Source organism: Manihot esculenta, chromosome 18 (assembly GCF_001659605.2).
Source record: "Manihot esculenta cultivar AM560-2 chromosome 18, M.esculenta_v8, whole genome shotgun sequence".
Classification (NCBI taxonomy): Eukaryota; Viridiplantae; Streptophyta; class Magnoliopsida; order Malpighiales; family Euphorbiaceae; genus Manihot; species Manihot esculenta.
The window spans coordinates 6,191,564-6,206,397 of record NC_035178.2 but is presented as its reverse complement, the minus strand read 5'-3'; the positions used below and the strand labels follow the sequence as shown (position 1 = coordinate 6,206,397).

The following is a 14,834-nucleotide window of genomic DNA, read 5'->3' as shown; positions in this document are numbered from 1 at the left end:
TTTTTTCAACAGAAGGGAGAAAAATATTATGTAAAATGGGATTCTTAGTGGTCCCAGTATAGGAAAAATGAGTGTTTTAGAGCTAAAAAGTACATGGAGATGGGGGAAGGAAATGGGGGTGGGCGTGTCTGTTTACCTGTTAGTGGCCGTGACAACCAAGTTTTAGAAATTGACTAAACACGCCCTCCTGTAGTGTGTCTATTGCGCGTGTGGTTTCAGTTTCAACTTTTTGAGGCCTTTATTAACCTCCTCATTGTTGCATCCTAACACCAAACCACCACTTCTACTCTCTCTCTCGTCTCTGTTTTCTCCTCTGTTTTCTTTACTCTCTCTCTCTCTCTTTTCTTCTTCTTCTTCTTCTCCACTGTCTTCTCAAATCTTCAGGTTTTTGAAACTTTCCTTCTGTGTCTTCGTTTTAAGTTTGCTTCTAGCTTATATTAAGTTCTGATTCATTGGTTTACATTAATGTTATTGCAGTGCGTGTGTGTGGAGACTTCTGCTGCCTTTTCAAAAAATGACGAACCAGAATGTGGTAGCATCCGATGAGAAATCGGCTGTTGATATCAGGATCAGGTTTCTCTTGCCCAAATCTTTATTTTCACCGGACGGCCCAAAGCCATTACCTGCTCCAAGACTGGCAAAGAAGATTGAAACAGGTGGAGTAGCAACAGCAGCAGCCAAAACGAATGCTTGGGTTAATTCAATGAGAGATTCTTCCCCTACCCGTGTCAAATCCACCTGTTCTTTATCAGAATCCGAGGAGAAAAATTCTTGGATTGTAAGTTTTGTTAATTAGTCTTATAATATTTACTGGTTTTTATCTCCAACAAACATGAACACTGATTGAATTTTAATGGGAAGCAGATGAATCATCCGTCGGCTTTAAGCATGTTCGAGCAAATAGTGAATGCTTCTAAAGGAAAGCAGATTGTGATGTTTCTTGATTATGATGGTACACTCTCACCCATTGTTGAAGACCCTGATCGAGCATTCATGACTAATGAAGTTAGATTCTACTCCTCTTTATTGCTTACTCTCGTTTTGATTTTGTTTAAAACTTTTTTGTCATCAACACTAATCATTTCTTCCTTTCTGGTGTCTATATCATCAGATGAGAGAGGCTGTGAGGGACGTTGCAAGATATTTTCCTACAGCTATAGTGACAGGAAGGTGCAGAGACAAGGTAAACCCCCATTTTGTTCTTCTTCTTGAAAGAAAATTACATTTTGGTGTTTTACTATATTTGGTTAATAATGTTTTGTCTTTTGTTGTGAAAATCTTGCAGGTCTACAGCTTTGTAAAATTGGCAGGACTTTACTATGCCGGTAGCCATGGCATGGACATAAAGGGACCATCCAAAAGTCGCAAGTACAAAAAAGTTAGCATCACTACTTCTCTTGATTTATTTTTCTTTTCCCAATTTTAGTCACTTGTTTAATACTAAAACTTGGGATTTTCCAGGATCAGCAAGCTCTGCTCTTTCAACCTGCCAGTAAATTTTTGCCCATGATTGATGAGGTTCGTCTCCTTATATACATGTATGGAAGTTAAAAAAACAAAAATATATTATATATTAAAAATATGTTTTTTTTTTTGGGTTTTTAGGTGTGCAAAGTTCTGGTAGAGAAAACAAAATCCATCCCTGGAGCTAAAGTGGAAAATAACAAATTCTGCGTATCTGTACACTTCAGATGTGTTGAGGAAAAGGTACGAAAACCTCTCTTTTCTTAAGTTTATGGCCTTCAATTGTCTGCTTCCAAAACTAATGGAGAATTGGATTATTTGTGTTGGCAGATGTGGGCTGCATTGGCTGAACAAGTTAGGTCAGCACTTAATGATTATCCTCAGCTTAGGCTAACTCAAGGCAGAAAGGTAATTATACTCCTATATTTCTTTCATCACATTATCAAAAAAAATTAAAATTAAAATATATTTTTTTATTATACTGCATAAATGTGCCTAATTAAATTAATATTGTTTTGTTTCAAAACAGGTTTTAGAAATCCGACCAACTATTAAATGGGATAAGGGCAAAGCTCTTGAGTTCTTGTTAGAATCGCTAGGTAATTACTCATATAATATAATCTTACGTGTGATGGTTTTATATATAAATTATTATTATTAATTAATCACTAACATGTAATAATGATATTATTGTTTCAGGATATGCTAATTCTAATGATGTTCTACCTGTCTATATCGGTGATGATCGAACTGACGAGGACGCATTCAAGGTATATTATTTTTAATCTTTTTAATATATTATTATTATTATTATTAAAGTCATGTAAAATAATTAAAAAAAAAAACTAATTAAGCAAATAAATTTTTATGCATACGAAACAGGTTTTACGAAACCGGGGACAAGGGCTTGGGATTCTTGTTTCTAAATTTCCCAAGGAAACAAATGCCTCGTATTCTTTGCAAGAACCAGCTGAGGCAAGTGTGTTTTTTTTTTTTTTTTTTTTTTTTTAATTAAATATTTTTGCATGCTGGGGGTAATAAAGTGGTATGCATATACTGTTTTGCAGGTTAAGGACTTCTTGCGGCGTTTGGTAGAGTGGAAACGTATTTCTTTTGGAAGAGCGTGTAGAGTGTAAAAGAAAAGACAAAATAATTGACTTCCACCCTTTAATAGTTGGTCAAGGCCCAAGGCTGGATTTGACATATTTCATTTTTCTTCTTTAAATGTTGTAAATGAAGATGGAATACAAAGAATTCCATAATTTTGCCAATCAATCACTCTCATCTCCAATTCTTTTTATCTTTCCCCACTGGTTGTCTAATTTTTCTTTTAAAATCCAAATAATACAATACCTAAAATTTTAATCATTGAATCAGTGGCGGATCAGAATTTTCTTTTTCTGGAGAATATAGAAAAGTAATAATATTTATTTTTATTATTATACTCACAAAGTCTAAAATATTCAAAATTATCAAATTTATATCATTATTAATTTATAGTCTCTTTTTATTTCCAAATATTCATTAATGTATTATAAATTTTTTTTAAATAAAAGTGGGTTAATTAATTTTTATTATAAAAATGTATTCTAGTAAAACAAAATTCAATTCAATACTTGAATTTAAGAGGTTTCATTTATAAAAAAAATCCTTTCAATTTTTATCTGTCATTTTTAAAAAATTATTTTGTTAAAATTATCTAAGGAATATTAATTATTTTTTTTTAAATTTTAATCTTATTTCTACTGAACTCAATAATTACTTTTATAATTTTCTAAAACTTATCTGGTTAATTTTTCTCTTTCTATTAATTATTACACTTTTTTGTTAGTAGTTTAATGAGTGAGAATTAATTACTGACGTTGGAGTAATTACATGACATAAAAAAAACTATAAACTTAAATTTTCATATTCAAAATTTTAAAAATAATTTTATTACTTAAATGTTAAAAAAAATTCAAACAATTTTATTGAATTGCTATCGATATAACATTTCAATCTACGTTTGATAAAGAAAAATAATTCTTTTTAAATTAGGAAATACTTTTTACTTCATTTTTAGATATATATTAGGTTAATATTTAACTTTTAATTATATTTTTTGAATAAAGATTTTTAATATTGATTTATATAATGTTAAAAAAATTATTTGAAACAAATTAGTAAAAAAGGTTTTATACGAGTGTTTAGGTGATGTATAAAATATTAAAATTCAATTTTAAATTTAAAAGAGCAAAGTGAAATTTAATTATTTTTGTCTTTTAATTACTATTATTATTAGAGGTGTTACGTATCATTGGAGGAGGCTCTCATCTTATCGTATCGAAGAGCTGAAACTCATAGGTCGAGAACTCAGGTGAAAACGTGTAAACTAATAATGCAAAGTTGGAGGTAAATTATATTATAGCCAAGAAATGCAAAGTCTAAAAGTAGAGTAATGTTAGGCACATGACAGGACTGATGTCACAGTGTTAAGGCGTAATTAAAGTGTGTATATATATTTGTGGATAAATATGAAAGCAACTGTTGTTTTCACCCTGTCTTGTTGCCTTTGATATCTGTGGTAACCTTGTCCCTTTCGTCTCATTTGGCACACCAAGAAACAGCCAAATGGAATTGTGGGCAGTCAAATTTTACAAATGTGGAATTAATTCTTGAACTTGGCGTGCATGCAATACTTTATATTTATAAATATGTGTCGCAGTCTGCGTTAAAAACTCCAATAATGTAGAGCATCGTGCAACAGTTGTAAAGATACCAAGTGAGTCAGAACTAAGGCTTTTTCATTGGACATCAATACGTGAGATGTGTTATTTTCTTCAAATTAATTAAGGTTCATTTGTCTTGGGACTTGGCTTTATTATTGAGTATAGAAACCAAGGAAAGGAACCCTAGGAATTTGAGACCCTATAACAAATATCTTTTTATGCATATTACACGCAAGTTGATGATTATACTGCTGCGTTTGAAACTTCAGTTTCACACTTTGGTACTAAATCATTTGCTCTTAAGTGGGTACCTTTTACTATGAATAGCAAGAATATATATATCTCGTGTGTTTTTGCCCAATTATAAGTGAAAAATATCTATTGCCTTTGAGAAAAAACCAAAAAAGAAAATGGAAATATCTCAAGTTTTTATCATTTTTAGCATGCTTCCATTGGGCATATAAGCCTGCCTGTCTTCCATCCAATGCCAACCACATCAATTGCCATTGACGCCAATTTGTACATCAGCCACACATATTCGTTATTTTGTATACAATTATACGTGCACGAGGCCACCCCATCAATGAAAGAAAGAATTCATGAAGGCTGTAAAGGTTGAAAAGCAAAGAACAAATTTTAGATGTGACTCGTTGGAACTCAAAACAAAAATATATTATGAGCTTTCTTTAATTTCTAATTTAATTTGATTGCATTGCATGCTACTTTGCTTGAATTTTGACCCAGTGAATGCTGGGTTGGATTCATCACTCCATTATTGTACTAGGAGTTTGACATCCAACTACAAAAATTAAAGAAATTAGGTCGTCTTCATCATTTCTCTATTATTGTGAAGAAATAATTCAAAGGAAAATTTTACTGGTGTTTAAAGAAAAAAGAATATAAAGATAATAATTATCATCATCTTGAAGTTAACTTGAGATCAGGAAGTGAAGCAACAAAGGCAGATTTGATAGGAAGCAGATCTTATCCATTGCTATCGTTTGATGTGTTTCAACACAAATATTATCATTCTAAAGTCATAGCTGATAATTAACCCTATCCTCTACTTATTATAATATCTCCATAACTCTATCCTCAAACAATTGAACAATTAATAGAAAACACAAATTTAATTAATTAATAGGTTTGAAAGAGAGAAATGAAGAGATGGCAGCAACTTTGTATCCACACAGGGCGCAAGAGGAGCATATAATATAAAACATACATAGCTTATATCCTCATGAGGAGATCTTTATTAGGATACACAAAATCAAAGAGCAATTAATTAAAAAACAATGAAGGGTTAAGATATTAGAAGTGAATGAGTGGAAATAAGGCTATTGATCACTTGGATTTGAGAGAGCCCACCTTAGTAGATCATAGGAATCTCAATGTGGTTTTTTAATGGATGGAATTTATAATTTAATGGCTATTTTCAAGGATTAGGTGGTGAAAGGGAAACCCACTAATGGGTGAAGGGAATCCATGGTTGCAGAGGAGTTGGAATCCACTTAAAGTGCTTGATTTGAAGAAGACATAAATTTTTATATGGGGACACACAACATGCTTCAAACAAAAGGAAAAAAAAAAAACACACACACACACCCACTCTCTGGCTTTCTAGCTCCATCAAACATGAAAAGAAAAGGTTCCCACTAGATTCAACCCATCATTGGTGTCTTAAACCAAATTAAACTACATTACTAGAAGCTCCAATTATTGGTGGAGAAGACCACTTCCCTCAAACCTCATTCACTTGCATTTAACAATTTTCATTCAGATCCATCATTCTTTACTTATGGTCCTCAAACCAGATTAAATCAATCAGATTCATCCAATATTCAATTCAAGTGAACCAAGAATCTATTTATACATATATATTGCCAAAGAATATAATATTATTCATATTTAGAATTGCAAAGCCTTTACATTCCAAAGTTGCAGCTAGCTAGCTAGCTAGACTGAACGCAGGATGTGCATGCACAGGCATTAATTCAATAATAAATACCCATTATTTTTATAATATTATACTAAATACACAAAAGATGTGTCATTATAGGACAATTGGTCCCCGCTTAGAGGGTCGAGCTCAGCACAGAACAGCACAGCAACAGCGCAGGTGGATGTGTTATTCCTTTTTCTTTTTTCTGCCCTAAGAATAATGAAAACTATGTACGGTAATTTGAGTTTGGTAGAGTGGATTGTGGTTTTCTAACGTTGGATAATTTTATTATTCATTTTCCAAAGTGAATCATATGAACTCGACACAGGGAACAAGTGAGTAATAATGGGTTTGCTTCTTGATTCTCAGTCTTCATTATTGGTGCAAAAGATCCTCCTCCTTTTCACTTGAAAAAAGCCAACTATTTCTGTTTATAATTTATTAAAAAAAAATTGATTTCATTAACAAATTATGAAATTCATTAGTATTCGGTTTATAATGTACCAATAGATTGTAAAATCTGTAGGTAAAATGAACTCACAAAATTTGTTTGTTAATTTTATCAATAAATTTTAAATTCATTAATAAATTTATCAGATAAAATTTAGTCTTAAATTTACAATTTGATTTTGAAATTGGTCAGTAACTTTATCAATAAATTTTAAAATTTCAATAATTTGTGAAATATAAACTTTATCAACAAATTTAAAAATTATCAATAAAATTAAAAAGTACTAATAAATGCGTTTTTTAGGTGGCTCCAATATTGTTAAATTCTGTACTGTACTCTTCTGCCTCGTAACCTTAATTTTAACACTATTGCCATTCATTTTAATAAATTTAAGATATATTAAAATCTGTCAATACTTTTATTAAAAAAAGCTTACAAGAGGAAACTTATTTTAAAATGTCAGTAGTTTAATATTTTTTTTCAAACAGCTTTAAGTTAAAAACCTAAAAAAAATTACTCTATCCATGATGCAGCTTTAAGTGGTTATTCTCTTCATTTTCTATAGTTTTTTTTATAAAATTTTTTTGGGAGGGGAGGTTTAATGGGGTTAATGATCATAATCATCAGCTTTATATGTTTTAGACGTTTAGTATGATAGAGACAAGTAATGATTCTTGAAGTTTATATATATATATATATATATAAATTTTTTAAGATAAGCATGATTCTTGAAGAGTTTAAATTAATACAGAGTTCACACTTAATGAACTACTTGTGTTTTTAAATTATTCAAGAGAGATTCCTCAGATGGGGGGTTGCTAGAGGAGCACTTTCCCTAGGCTGAATTGCTTTCACACTTAATCATTCCCTTTTGCTAAGATGTTTATGGAGCACTTTCAAGGTGGTGTTCTTCCGAAAGCATGTGTTTTTGCTCACATCGTTATAAGGATTATAGATGTCCGCATAGATCATTATTTGTATAGACTAAAATGAAATATTGGATGAATAAAAATTTTATTCCAACCATTGATATAGCTGGAGTGATCACACCTAAAAAGTATTCCTCCCACTCACCACTAAATTTCGACAATGATTAAATTCCCGTTGCTCATTTTTACCTAATAAAATCATTATGCTAATAAAAAATAATATTACATTCATGTCTTTATAATACATTCGATGTATGAGCATTGATAGAGATATGGCAATTTTAAAGAAATTATAAGTGGAGCAAACTCACGAGGAAAGGAGAAAAAGCTTGCAAAGAATTACCACTTTAGATTTTTATATTCTCATTCAATCAATTAATAATAATTATAACCTCTTTGTCTTATATATAACTGAAAAGTATAGAGCAAAAAAAAAAGCAATGCCGGCTGAAATTGTTTATAATTATTTACACCTAATAATTTAACTTTACAATTTGCTTATACCATTTCTAACCAGAAAATTTCAGATATAACTCCAAAATTTGCATACCATTAAATGGGAAAGCATGAATTTACTTGAGAGGTGGGATTCATTATCCACAATTAATTTCAAAATGCTATGTCTGTATCAGATTATATGATTAATATGATCAGGAAATTAAGTTCCAATCAGCAGTGAAATTTATCGTGGAAAAAACCTGTTGAGAATTTTTTTTAAGCACTAATTAACTGTTAGATACAAGAAAAAAGGGTTTCAAAGAAAAAAAAAAAATTCTAGGATGCCTAGATGAAAAATGAGGGTGCTTAAGGCACGTAGAAAGAAATTTCTATCTATGTCAGGGTTGATAACCCACAGCAAAATTGTAGAATCCGAACTTCTAACACCACTGGATCACCAATGGTTTCCTCACATCACCAGAATCTAAAACGTATAAAAGCTAACTAAAGATCAATCGCAGCCCTATGTAACTACTACCATGACTACAGGCATTCTCCCATTGCTTGCACGCAGCACTCCAATGGCCCGTGGAACCCCGCCAACGCGCACATGGAAAAATTACTAGTGATCGGTTTCACATTGCTGAGAAAGTATTTGCGTTCCTTTTGCCAAATTGTCTACCCTGAAATCGCATCTAATGGTGAGTTTGACATTCCCAATTTCGAAGCTACTAGTTTTCACTCTCGCCATGACTTTGATCTTTAGAGAAAATGGCACTTTCACTTTTGGTTCTGTACTTTTTATGCTCTGCTTAATGTTGTTGGGCAACGGAATCTTGGAGCCCTTCAGAACTATTCTAATTTTTGTTGAATTTTTTCCATCTTGATTGAAAGTAGGAAACTTTCCGGCTCCCATTTTTTGTTCATGAAAGAAGAGGGAAGAAACTCCACCTTGCATGTATAAAATGCCTGATTTCCAATTTGGGTAGTGCACTTCTAATGTAACATCATAGTCGGGGTGGCTTTGAGATGAGTTGCTGACCACAAAACTTTGGACTCGAATCTCAGGATTTTTAGCTTTAGGGAAAGAAAAAGCAAGTCCGATAGCAAGGGCTGAGGCAATAAAAACAAAAGCAATGATAATAGAGCAAAGCAATTGGGCAGAATAGCGACTTGGCTTCTCTGGTTCATGATTTTGATGGAGTAATTTGGCATTCTCCGGTGGTGGAACGCGATAAACTTGGTTCTTAGGGACCTGGACAATATAGGTGGCGGACCGAAAAGTGGGTTGGGATTGAGAAGTGACGGGGTCGTGAAAGTCGACACTGTTGGGAAGCCGCTCCGCCATGGAAAAATGGGGAGCGGTCAGGAGAGGAAGGATGGTAATGAGCAATGGGTGAACAATGGATGAAGTCATCTTGCATGGGAAAGATTTGAAATGGCATGTGTCATAACCAGGGTTTCCAAACATTATGGGATGGAGACTGAGTTGAAGTTTGATTGGTCCATTTTGCTATTTTACAAGACTTCACTATTATTAGACATTTTTTACTTGGTCTATTATAAATATTGCCTCTCTTTCCTTTTTTGTAAGCCCACTCCACCTCCTTTCCCACTCCAAAATGACTGGGCTGAACCACAACCTACATATAATTGGGTTGAGATGAGTTGGGCCCAATACTTAAACCGATTGGAACTGGTGAGATGCCAGTTCACTTACAATTTTGTTGGACTTCTGACTAGAACTGGCTGTTCAAAGCTGATTCTGGTTTGGGCGGAACTTGTGGCCCGGTCTGTGAAGAGATGTGTGGGGAATGTAGCTAAAGGAATTTTTTTCCATCAATTCATTTTTATTTTTGACATAAAATAAAAAGAATATACAGACTTGGTTGGCTATAAGCCGTAATTAGCAACATACAGGAAATCCCAGATGAAGAAGAAGAAGTGGATTCTGATATGGGGTAAGGCCCAATAACAGAAATTATTAATTAATCCTCATTTGCAATCATGATACTGTCAAATTCAACATTTCATAGTCTAAAATCAGATTCAATTCATCGCAATTATCATCAATGATCATTTCCATAAATTAAAAATCAAATCATGATCATCATGCATCTTAAGAAAAGAGAGTTTTCTTTTGATTGATGAGATACAGTTGATACTGGATCTTGCTAATGATGCTTGAACAATGGGATGCATTATGAAGGTGCATGTATACTATTAGTTTTCACACCTTTCTGCCATTAATTTTTTTTTCTCTCATAATTAACTAAAAGGATTAGTTCACAAGAAATGTTAGTTTGAAGTTGAAGCAGCTTCTGTTAATTCCTGCTTTATTAAAATCAATGATTCTAAGATGATGTCACAAGACATCTATCATGGAACCTTCTACATATTATCTACAAATAATTTTATTATTATTATCATGGAACCACTCATTAAGAGCATTTGAGCATCACAACCTAAACCTTCACAAACTGGTTCTATGAAATTAATCAATCTGAAGAAATTTTATAAGAAGATGATGATGCTGCAGTTCATGGCATGCAGTAGGAAAGATCACAGCTTCTCTACGAACCCTTTTCTTTTTAATTTAAAAATCCCAGCTTCTCCACTCCCTTCCATCTGCTCTAAAACCCTACCATGTCTCAAATGATGAATAGGTTCAATTATAAGACATCCAACATTATGACATTTCATTTTCTTATTTACTTAACAAATATATTTTGCTTAGCTTGCTCGACCCCGCATGCTTTTTCAGCCTTTTTCTTAATAAAGTTGTATTGAGATAATAATTAACTTATTAATAATAAACTCATAAGTATGACCTTCTTTATAATTATTATTTTAATTAATTCATTTAATTCTTGCGTGAGTGCTCTAGAAACCTTGTTTATCACACTAAACTATTGCTTTTCTTAACAAATCTGCATATCAGTTCCCATCAATCTCAATTGCCTTATTACATCTGATCATATTTGGAGCTTTCTTTAAAGAACAAATGAAGAACAGTGTTTTCAAAGAATTCCAAACTGGGTACATGTATATAAACACAGCACCAGAAAAGGTAGGAAAAAAGACCATATAGTTGAGAAAAGCAACTCAGAGTCCCCACAATTGTCCCCATGATGATGATAACTACAAACCATCAACAGCAAGATTTATCCTATGGAGCTGCTGCTCCTTCATGGAAGGTCCCAACCAAAAGCAAAGAAGCCTAATCCTAACGCAAGGTGTAATTGTTGGACTTTCGGGGGGGACCATTCATGTTCTCGAGTGCATTACTCCCTTCATTATGGCAATTACTCACTTTACATAATCCATTTCTTCACACTGTTGAAACTTTCGGTGTCCTTTTTTATATTCTTGTCCTCAAAATTAACATTCTTTGTCTGTAATTTAACAGTGATCAGTCTCCCACTCTTTTTCTTCTTTATTTGCTTCTAGTAGCATACGAGGTTAGAGGTTAATTAATTAGCATAAAATTAATAATAATTACAGATGAAATATATATAAAATAATAATTAACTGTTGCTGCTTAATTTTTTTTTTTTTTTTTTATAGAAATAAGCACCAAGGTAGCTAATTGTTGATATGTGTGAAGGTAGTAGAGCTAGTGGGCATGAGTAATATAACAGGCAATGTCTCACAAGTCACAAAGTATCACAAGTTGAGGGTATGATTGGATCATGAAACAAGGCTCGTGGGTTTCAACTTTTCCTACTCGACTTTAGTTTTATTTATATAGAATTTTTTTTTAATGGGTTTGGCGAGCATTTGAAAAGCAGAGGCCACGGGTGAAGCTGACTTGTGACCCCATTTCAAATTCTGGCAAAAAGGGGTGTTAGAAAAATGAACAAAACAGATGGTAAAGAGATTATACCAATTAAAAAGGATGAAAAAGCAAATGAAAGCTGTCCATCTCTTGCCTCCTTTCTTTTAAAACCATCCATCTCTCGAGAGACTCATTAACCGTTTACGCTTCATCAACCTCAAGATCTAAAAGAAAGAACCGGCAAGAAGAAGAAAGTGATCCAGTGGTTGGCTTAGTAGAAAGATGAAAGCGAGGGAAGCCAACAAAGGAGCTCCATCAGCAGATCTGTTGGTGTGTTTTCCTTCTAGAGCCCATCTTACCTTACTGCCCAAGCCCATTTGCAGTCCTGCAAGACCAGTAGAGCCCAGCAAACGCCACCACAACCACAGCAACCGTCACCTCCGCCACCACCACCGCCTGAAGAAATCTAGCACTAGAGGTGGTAGTGGTGGTCAAGCTAGCCCGCTGTTATGGGCCAAAAACAAGCAAATGGGCTCGGAGATCTCATCAGAACCAACTTCACCGAAGGTGACCTGTGCTGGGCAGATCAAAGTCAGGCACAAAACCGTTGCATGCAAGAGCTGGCAATCAGTCATGGAGGAAATTGAAAGAATTCACAACAACAGGAAACACAAGAAAAGATCCTCTTGGATGGATTCTCTTGGATTCAAGAAAGATATAATGCAATTCTTGACATGTTTAAGAAACATAAGATTCGATTTTCGATGCTTCGGGTCCATTCCTCAGTCAGATATCACTACCGATGAAGATGAAGAGGATGAAGAAGATGAAGAATTTCGAGAAAATCACGGTGGATCTGGGGCAAGTGATGGCAATGAAGGTTCAAGTACCATGTTTTCTAAATGGTTCATGGTGTTACAAGAGAATCAAAACACCGAGTTTTGCAGAGAAAAGAGAAAAGACAAAGAGAAAGAGAAGCCCTGCAATGATGAGCCCATTGCTACACCTTCCGTTCCTCCTCCCAACGCTCTGTTGCTCATGCGGTGCCGTTCTGCTCCTGCAAAGAGCTGGCTAGAAGAGAAGGTAGAAGAACGGGAAGAAGATGAAGAAGAAGTAGAAAACGACGATGAAGAAGAAGAAGAAAAAGAAGAAGAAGAGGATAGGAAAACAGAAGAGAAGAAAGGAAGGAGTTTAGAGGCATTAATGGAAGAAGAAAAAAGAAATATGAAGAAAGAGAGCTTGGTGGTTATGAGATACGACACCAATTTCTACAAAATCTCATCTGATATAGCAAAAGAAACATGGGTTGTTGGTGGAATGAGAGATCCATTATCAAGGAGTCGAAGCTGGAAGAGATGATGAGCCTCGTACGAAACTGTCTTTTCTCATTTCAAAACGTATAATTGGAGTAATTTTCAACTTTTTCTCCGTTCAACTATTTCTTATGCACCCTTTTCAAGAATTTTTCTTCCTGGGTTCTTGTGTGGGAATTGGGAAATCCAATCCTGATCAGGATTTATAGCTTTCTTTTGTTGTTTCATTCTTGATAAGCTTTGAAGTTGAATTACATTTGTAATTTTTGTATAGCTCTTCTTTGCTTTTTCCATGGAAAAGGATTTTGCTGCCATGTACATCTTGTGTTGTACTTTCTCATCTAATTACCTTAATTGAGAATCTAAATATGATCTTTATATAGCTAATATTATCCATAATCTGCTTGTATCATGAATTTTTGGAGTTTCATGATTCTTAGTTTATCCAATTGTGCTTCCACGTGTATGCATTCCTGATTTCCTGACAGCTGCTACATAAGTTAAATTGTTAATATTGTTGATTCATGCGTGTCAAAAGTGAGGTTATGCAACTGTTTCTGCTTTCCACTTGTTCCCATGGCAGAGAATTATAATCTTTAAAGTTCGAACAAAGTCCAGGAATTAGCCTGCAGCTGCAGGAGCCGAAGAATGTGCATGGCCCTGCCTTATCAACCAACAGTAGTATTCACTAAAGCATACACAAGCTTTTGAGTTTCAGCAATGTTGGCCCACTATACAGGAGAGGAGATGGTGGTGAAACAGTGTTAATTGATCAGAGCAGGAGTTGACAATATTCTCCACCCTCTGCAAAAGAAGGCCGCCAACCCAATAATTGGTGCAGTGTAGTTCACATGGCTGCAATCAGCAAGCAATTAACTGTATTTCACCGTTTATGTTTCCATTGGAAGAAAAAAAATTAGATGAATAAGAGGTCACGGGTGAGAAAGTTTGGAGCATAATTATGTATCCATGAGCCAAAAACTGATTAATTCTCTTGATACCTCCTCCAATACATGTGGCTTAATTCTTGCTCTGTTTTCTACTTGATTAGATTGAATTTTAACATTGATGGTTGATAATGTAAAAAAAAAAAAAAATCAAATTTTAGTTGTTTAATATTACAAAGTTACAATTATAACCAATATCATTAGAACTTTTCGTATTGAAATGTTTAGATTTCAAACTATGCTTGGAGGCCCCTCCTGCAAATTTAAGTTTTTAGCTTGTGTGGTTTTCAAGTTGATGGCAAATTTATTCATAATGGAGGCGGGCAGAATTCCTTCTGAATTGTATTAAAAGAAAAGGGCTTAAAATTTTCTATTTATGTTAATAATTAATCGGAGCGAATTTAAACAGTTTTTCAGGTTTGCCCGGTTCGAAAAATAGGCGTGATTGGGCCTAGTGGCCGTCTTTATATTGGGTCCTGGACCTTTTCACTCTTTAATAGATCTTTTTCCTTCTGCCCCCCCCCCCTCCAAAAAAAAAAAAACAAAAAAGAACGCAATGGGCTTTGTCGGTTCAAAAGGCATTGGTGTGGAAATTCAATTCCAGCTCAAACACATATGGTAGCCTTGGCTGCTGTCTTGGATTTAAACTCTTCGGCTCAACTTAACCTTAGTCATGTACTTTAATTATGAATTTATAAAAAAATCCCTAGTGTACGAGGTCAATTACAACATCATCCTTACCATTTTTTCTGTTAAAAGAAAAAAACAACAATTATAATTTAAATTTTCTTTTTTTTTTTTTGAAGAATTTTTCATACGGGACAATCATGATGAATCCAAGTCTTTCCACAAAAAAGCAAATTC

The 14,834-nt window shown here is 33.7% G+C and overlaps 3 protein-coding genes across 4 annotated transcripts; 2 read left to right on the top strand and 1 right to left on the bottom strand.

Moving 5' to 3' along the window:
• Positions 1-263: 263 nt before the first annotated feature.
• LOC110606388 (probable trehalose-phosphate phosphatase D) lies at positions 264-2,739 on the top strand. Of its 2 annotated transcripts, none has more exons than XM_021745177.2 (11): positions 264-778; positions 865-1,005; positions 1,112-1,183; positions 1,286-1,378; positions 1,462-1,518; positions 1,606-1,707; positions 1,795-1,872; positions 1,994-2,063; positions 2,164-2,234; positions 2,347-2,439; positions 2,532-2,739. In XM_021745177.2, exons 1-11 carry the CDS (start codon positions 515-517, stop codon positions 2,598-2,600), a joined length of 1,110 nt encoding a protein of 369 aa, XP_021600869.2. In that variant the 5' UTR covers positions 264-514; the 3' UTR covers positions 2,601-2,739. The 2 variants fall into 2 exon arrangements, with proteins under 2 accessions (XP_021600869.2, XP_043808926.1); XM_043952991.1 differs by having other exon boundaries at positions 270-384; positions 478-778; positions 1,112-1,378.
• Positions 2,740-8,261: 5,522 nt separating this feature from the next.
• Positions 8,262-9,284, bottom strand: LOC110606141 (NDR1/HIN1-like protein 13). The gene has a single exon (XM_021744905.2). The coding sequence runs from the start codon at positions 9,278-9,280 to the stop codon at positions 8,555-8,557; it is 726 nt and encodes a 241-aa protein (XP_021600597.1). The 5' UTR covers positions 9,281-9,284; the 3' UTR covers positions 8,262-8,554.
• A 2,409-nt stretch (positions 9,285-11,693) lies between these two features.
• On the top strand, positions 11,694-14,056 carry LOC122722359 (retrotransposon-like protein 1). Its single transcript, XM_043952925.1, has one exon. The coding sequence runs from the start codon at positions 11,993-11,995 to the stop codon at positions 13,067-13,069; it is 1,077 nt and encodes a 358-aa protein (XP_043808860.1). The 5' UTR covers positions 11,694-11,992; the 3' UTR covers positions 13,070-14,056.
• Positions 14,057-14,834: the final 778 nt, after the last annotated feature.

What these genes read in the sequence shown, in the direction of transcription:
- LOC110606141 (XM_021744905.2), bottom strand. Translation starts at nt 9,280, where the DNA reads ATGGCGGAGCGGCTTCCCAACAGTGTCGACTTTCACGACCCCGTCACT.
- LOC122722359 (XM_043952925.1), top strand. Translation starts at nt 11,993, where the DNA reads ATGAAAGCGAGGGAAGCCAACAAAGGAGCTCCATCAGCAGATCTGTTG.
- LOC110606388 (XM_043952991.1), top strand. Translation starts at nt 515, where the DNA reads ATGACGAACCAGAATGTGGTAGCATCCGATGAGAAATCGGCTGTTGAT. An exon ending in AAAGTCGCAAGTACAAAAAA is followed by an intron (nt 1,379 to 1,461) that starts GTTAGCATCACT and finishes GGGATTTTCCAG; the next exon opens with GATCAGCAAGCTCTGCTCTT. An exon ending in TTTTGCCCATGATTGATGAG is followed by an intron (nt 1,519 to 1,605) that starts GTTCGTCTCCTT and finishes TTGGGTTTTTAG; the next exon opens with GTGTGCAAAGTTCTGGTAGA.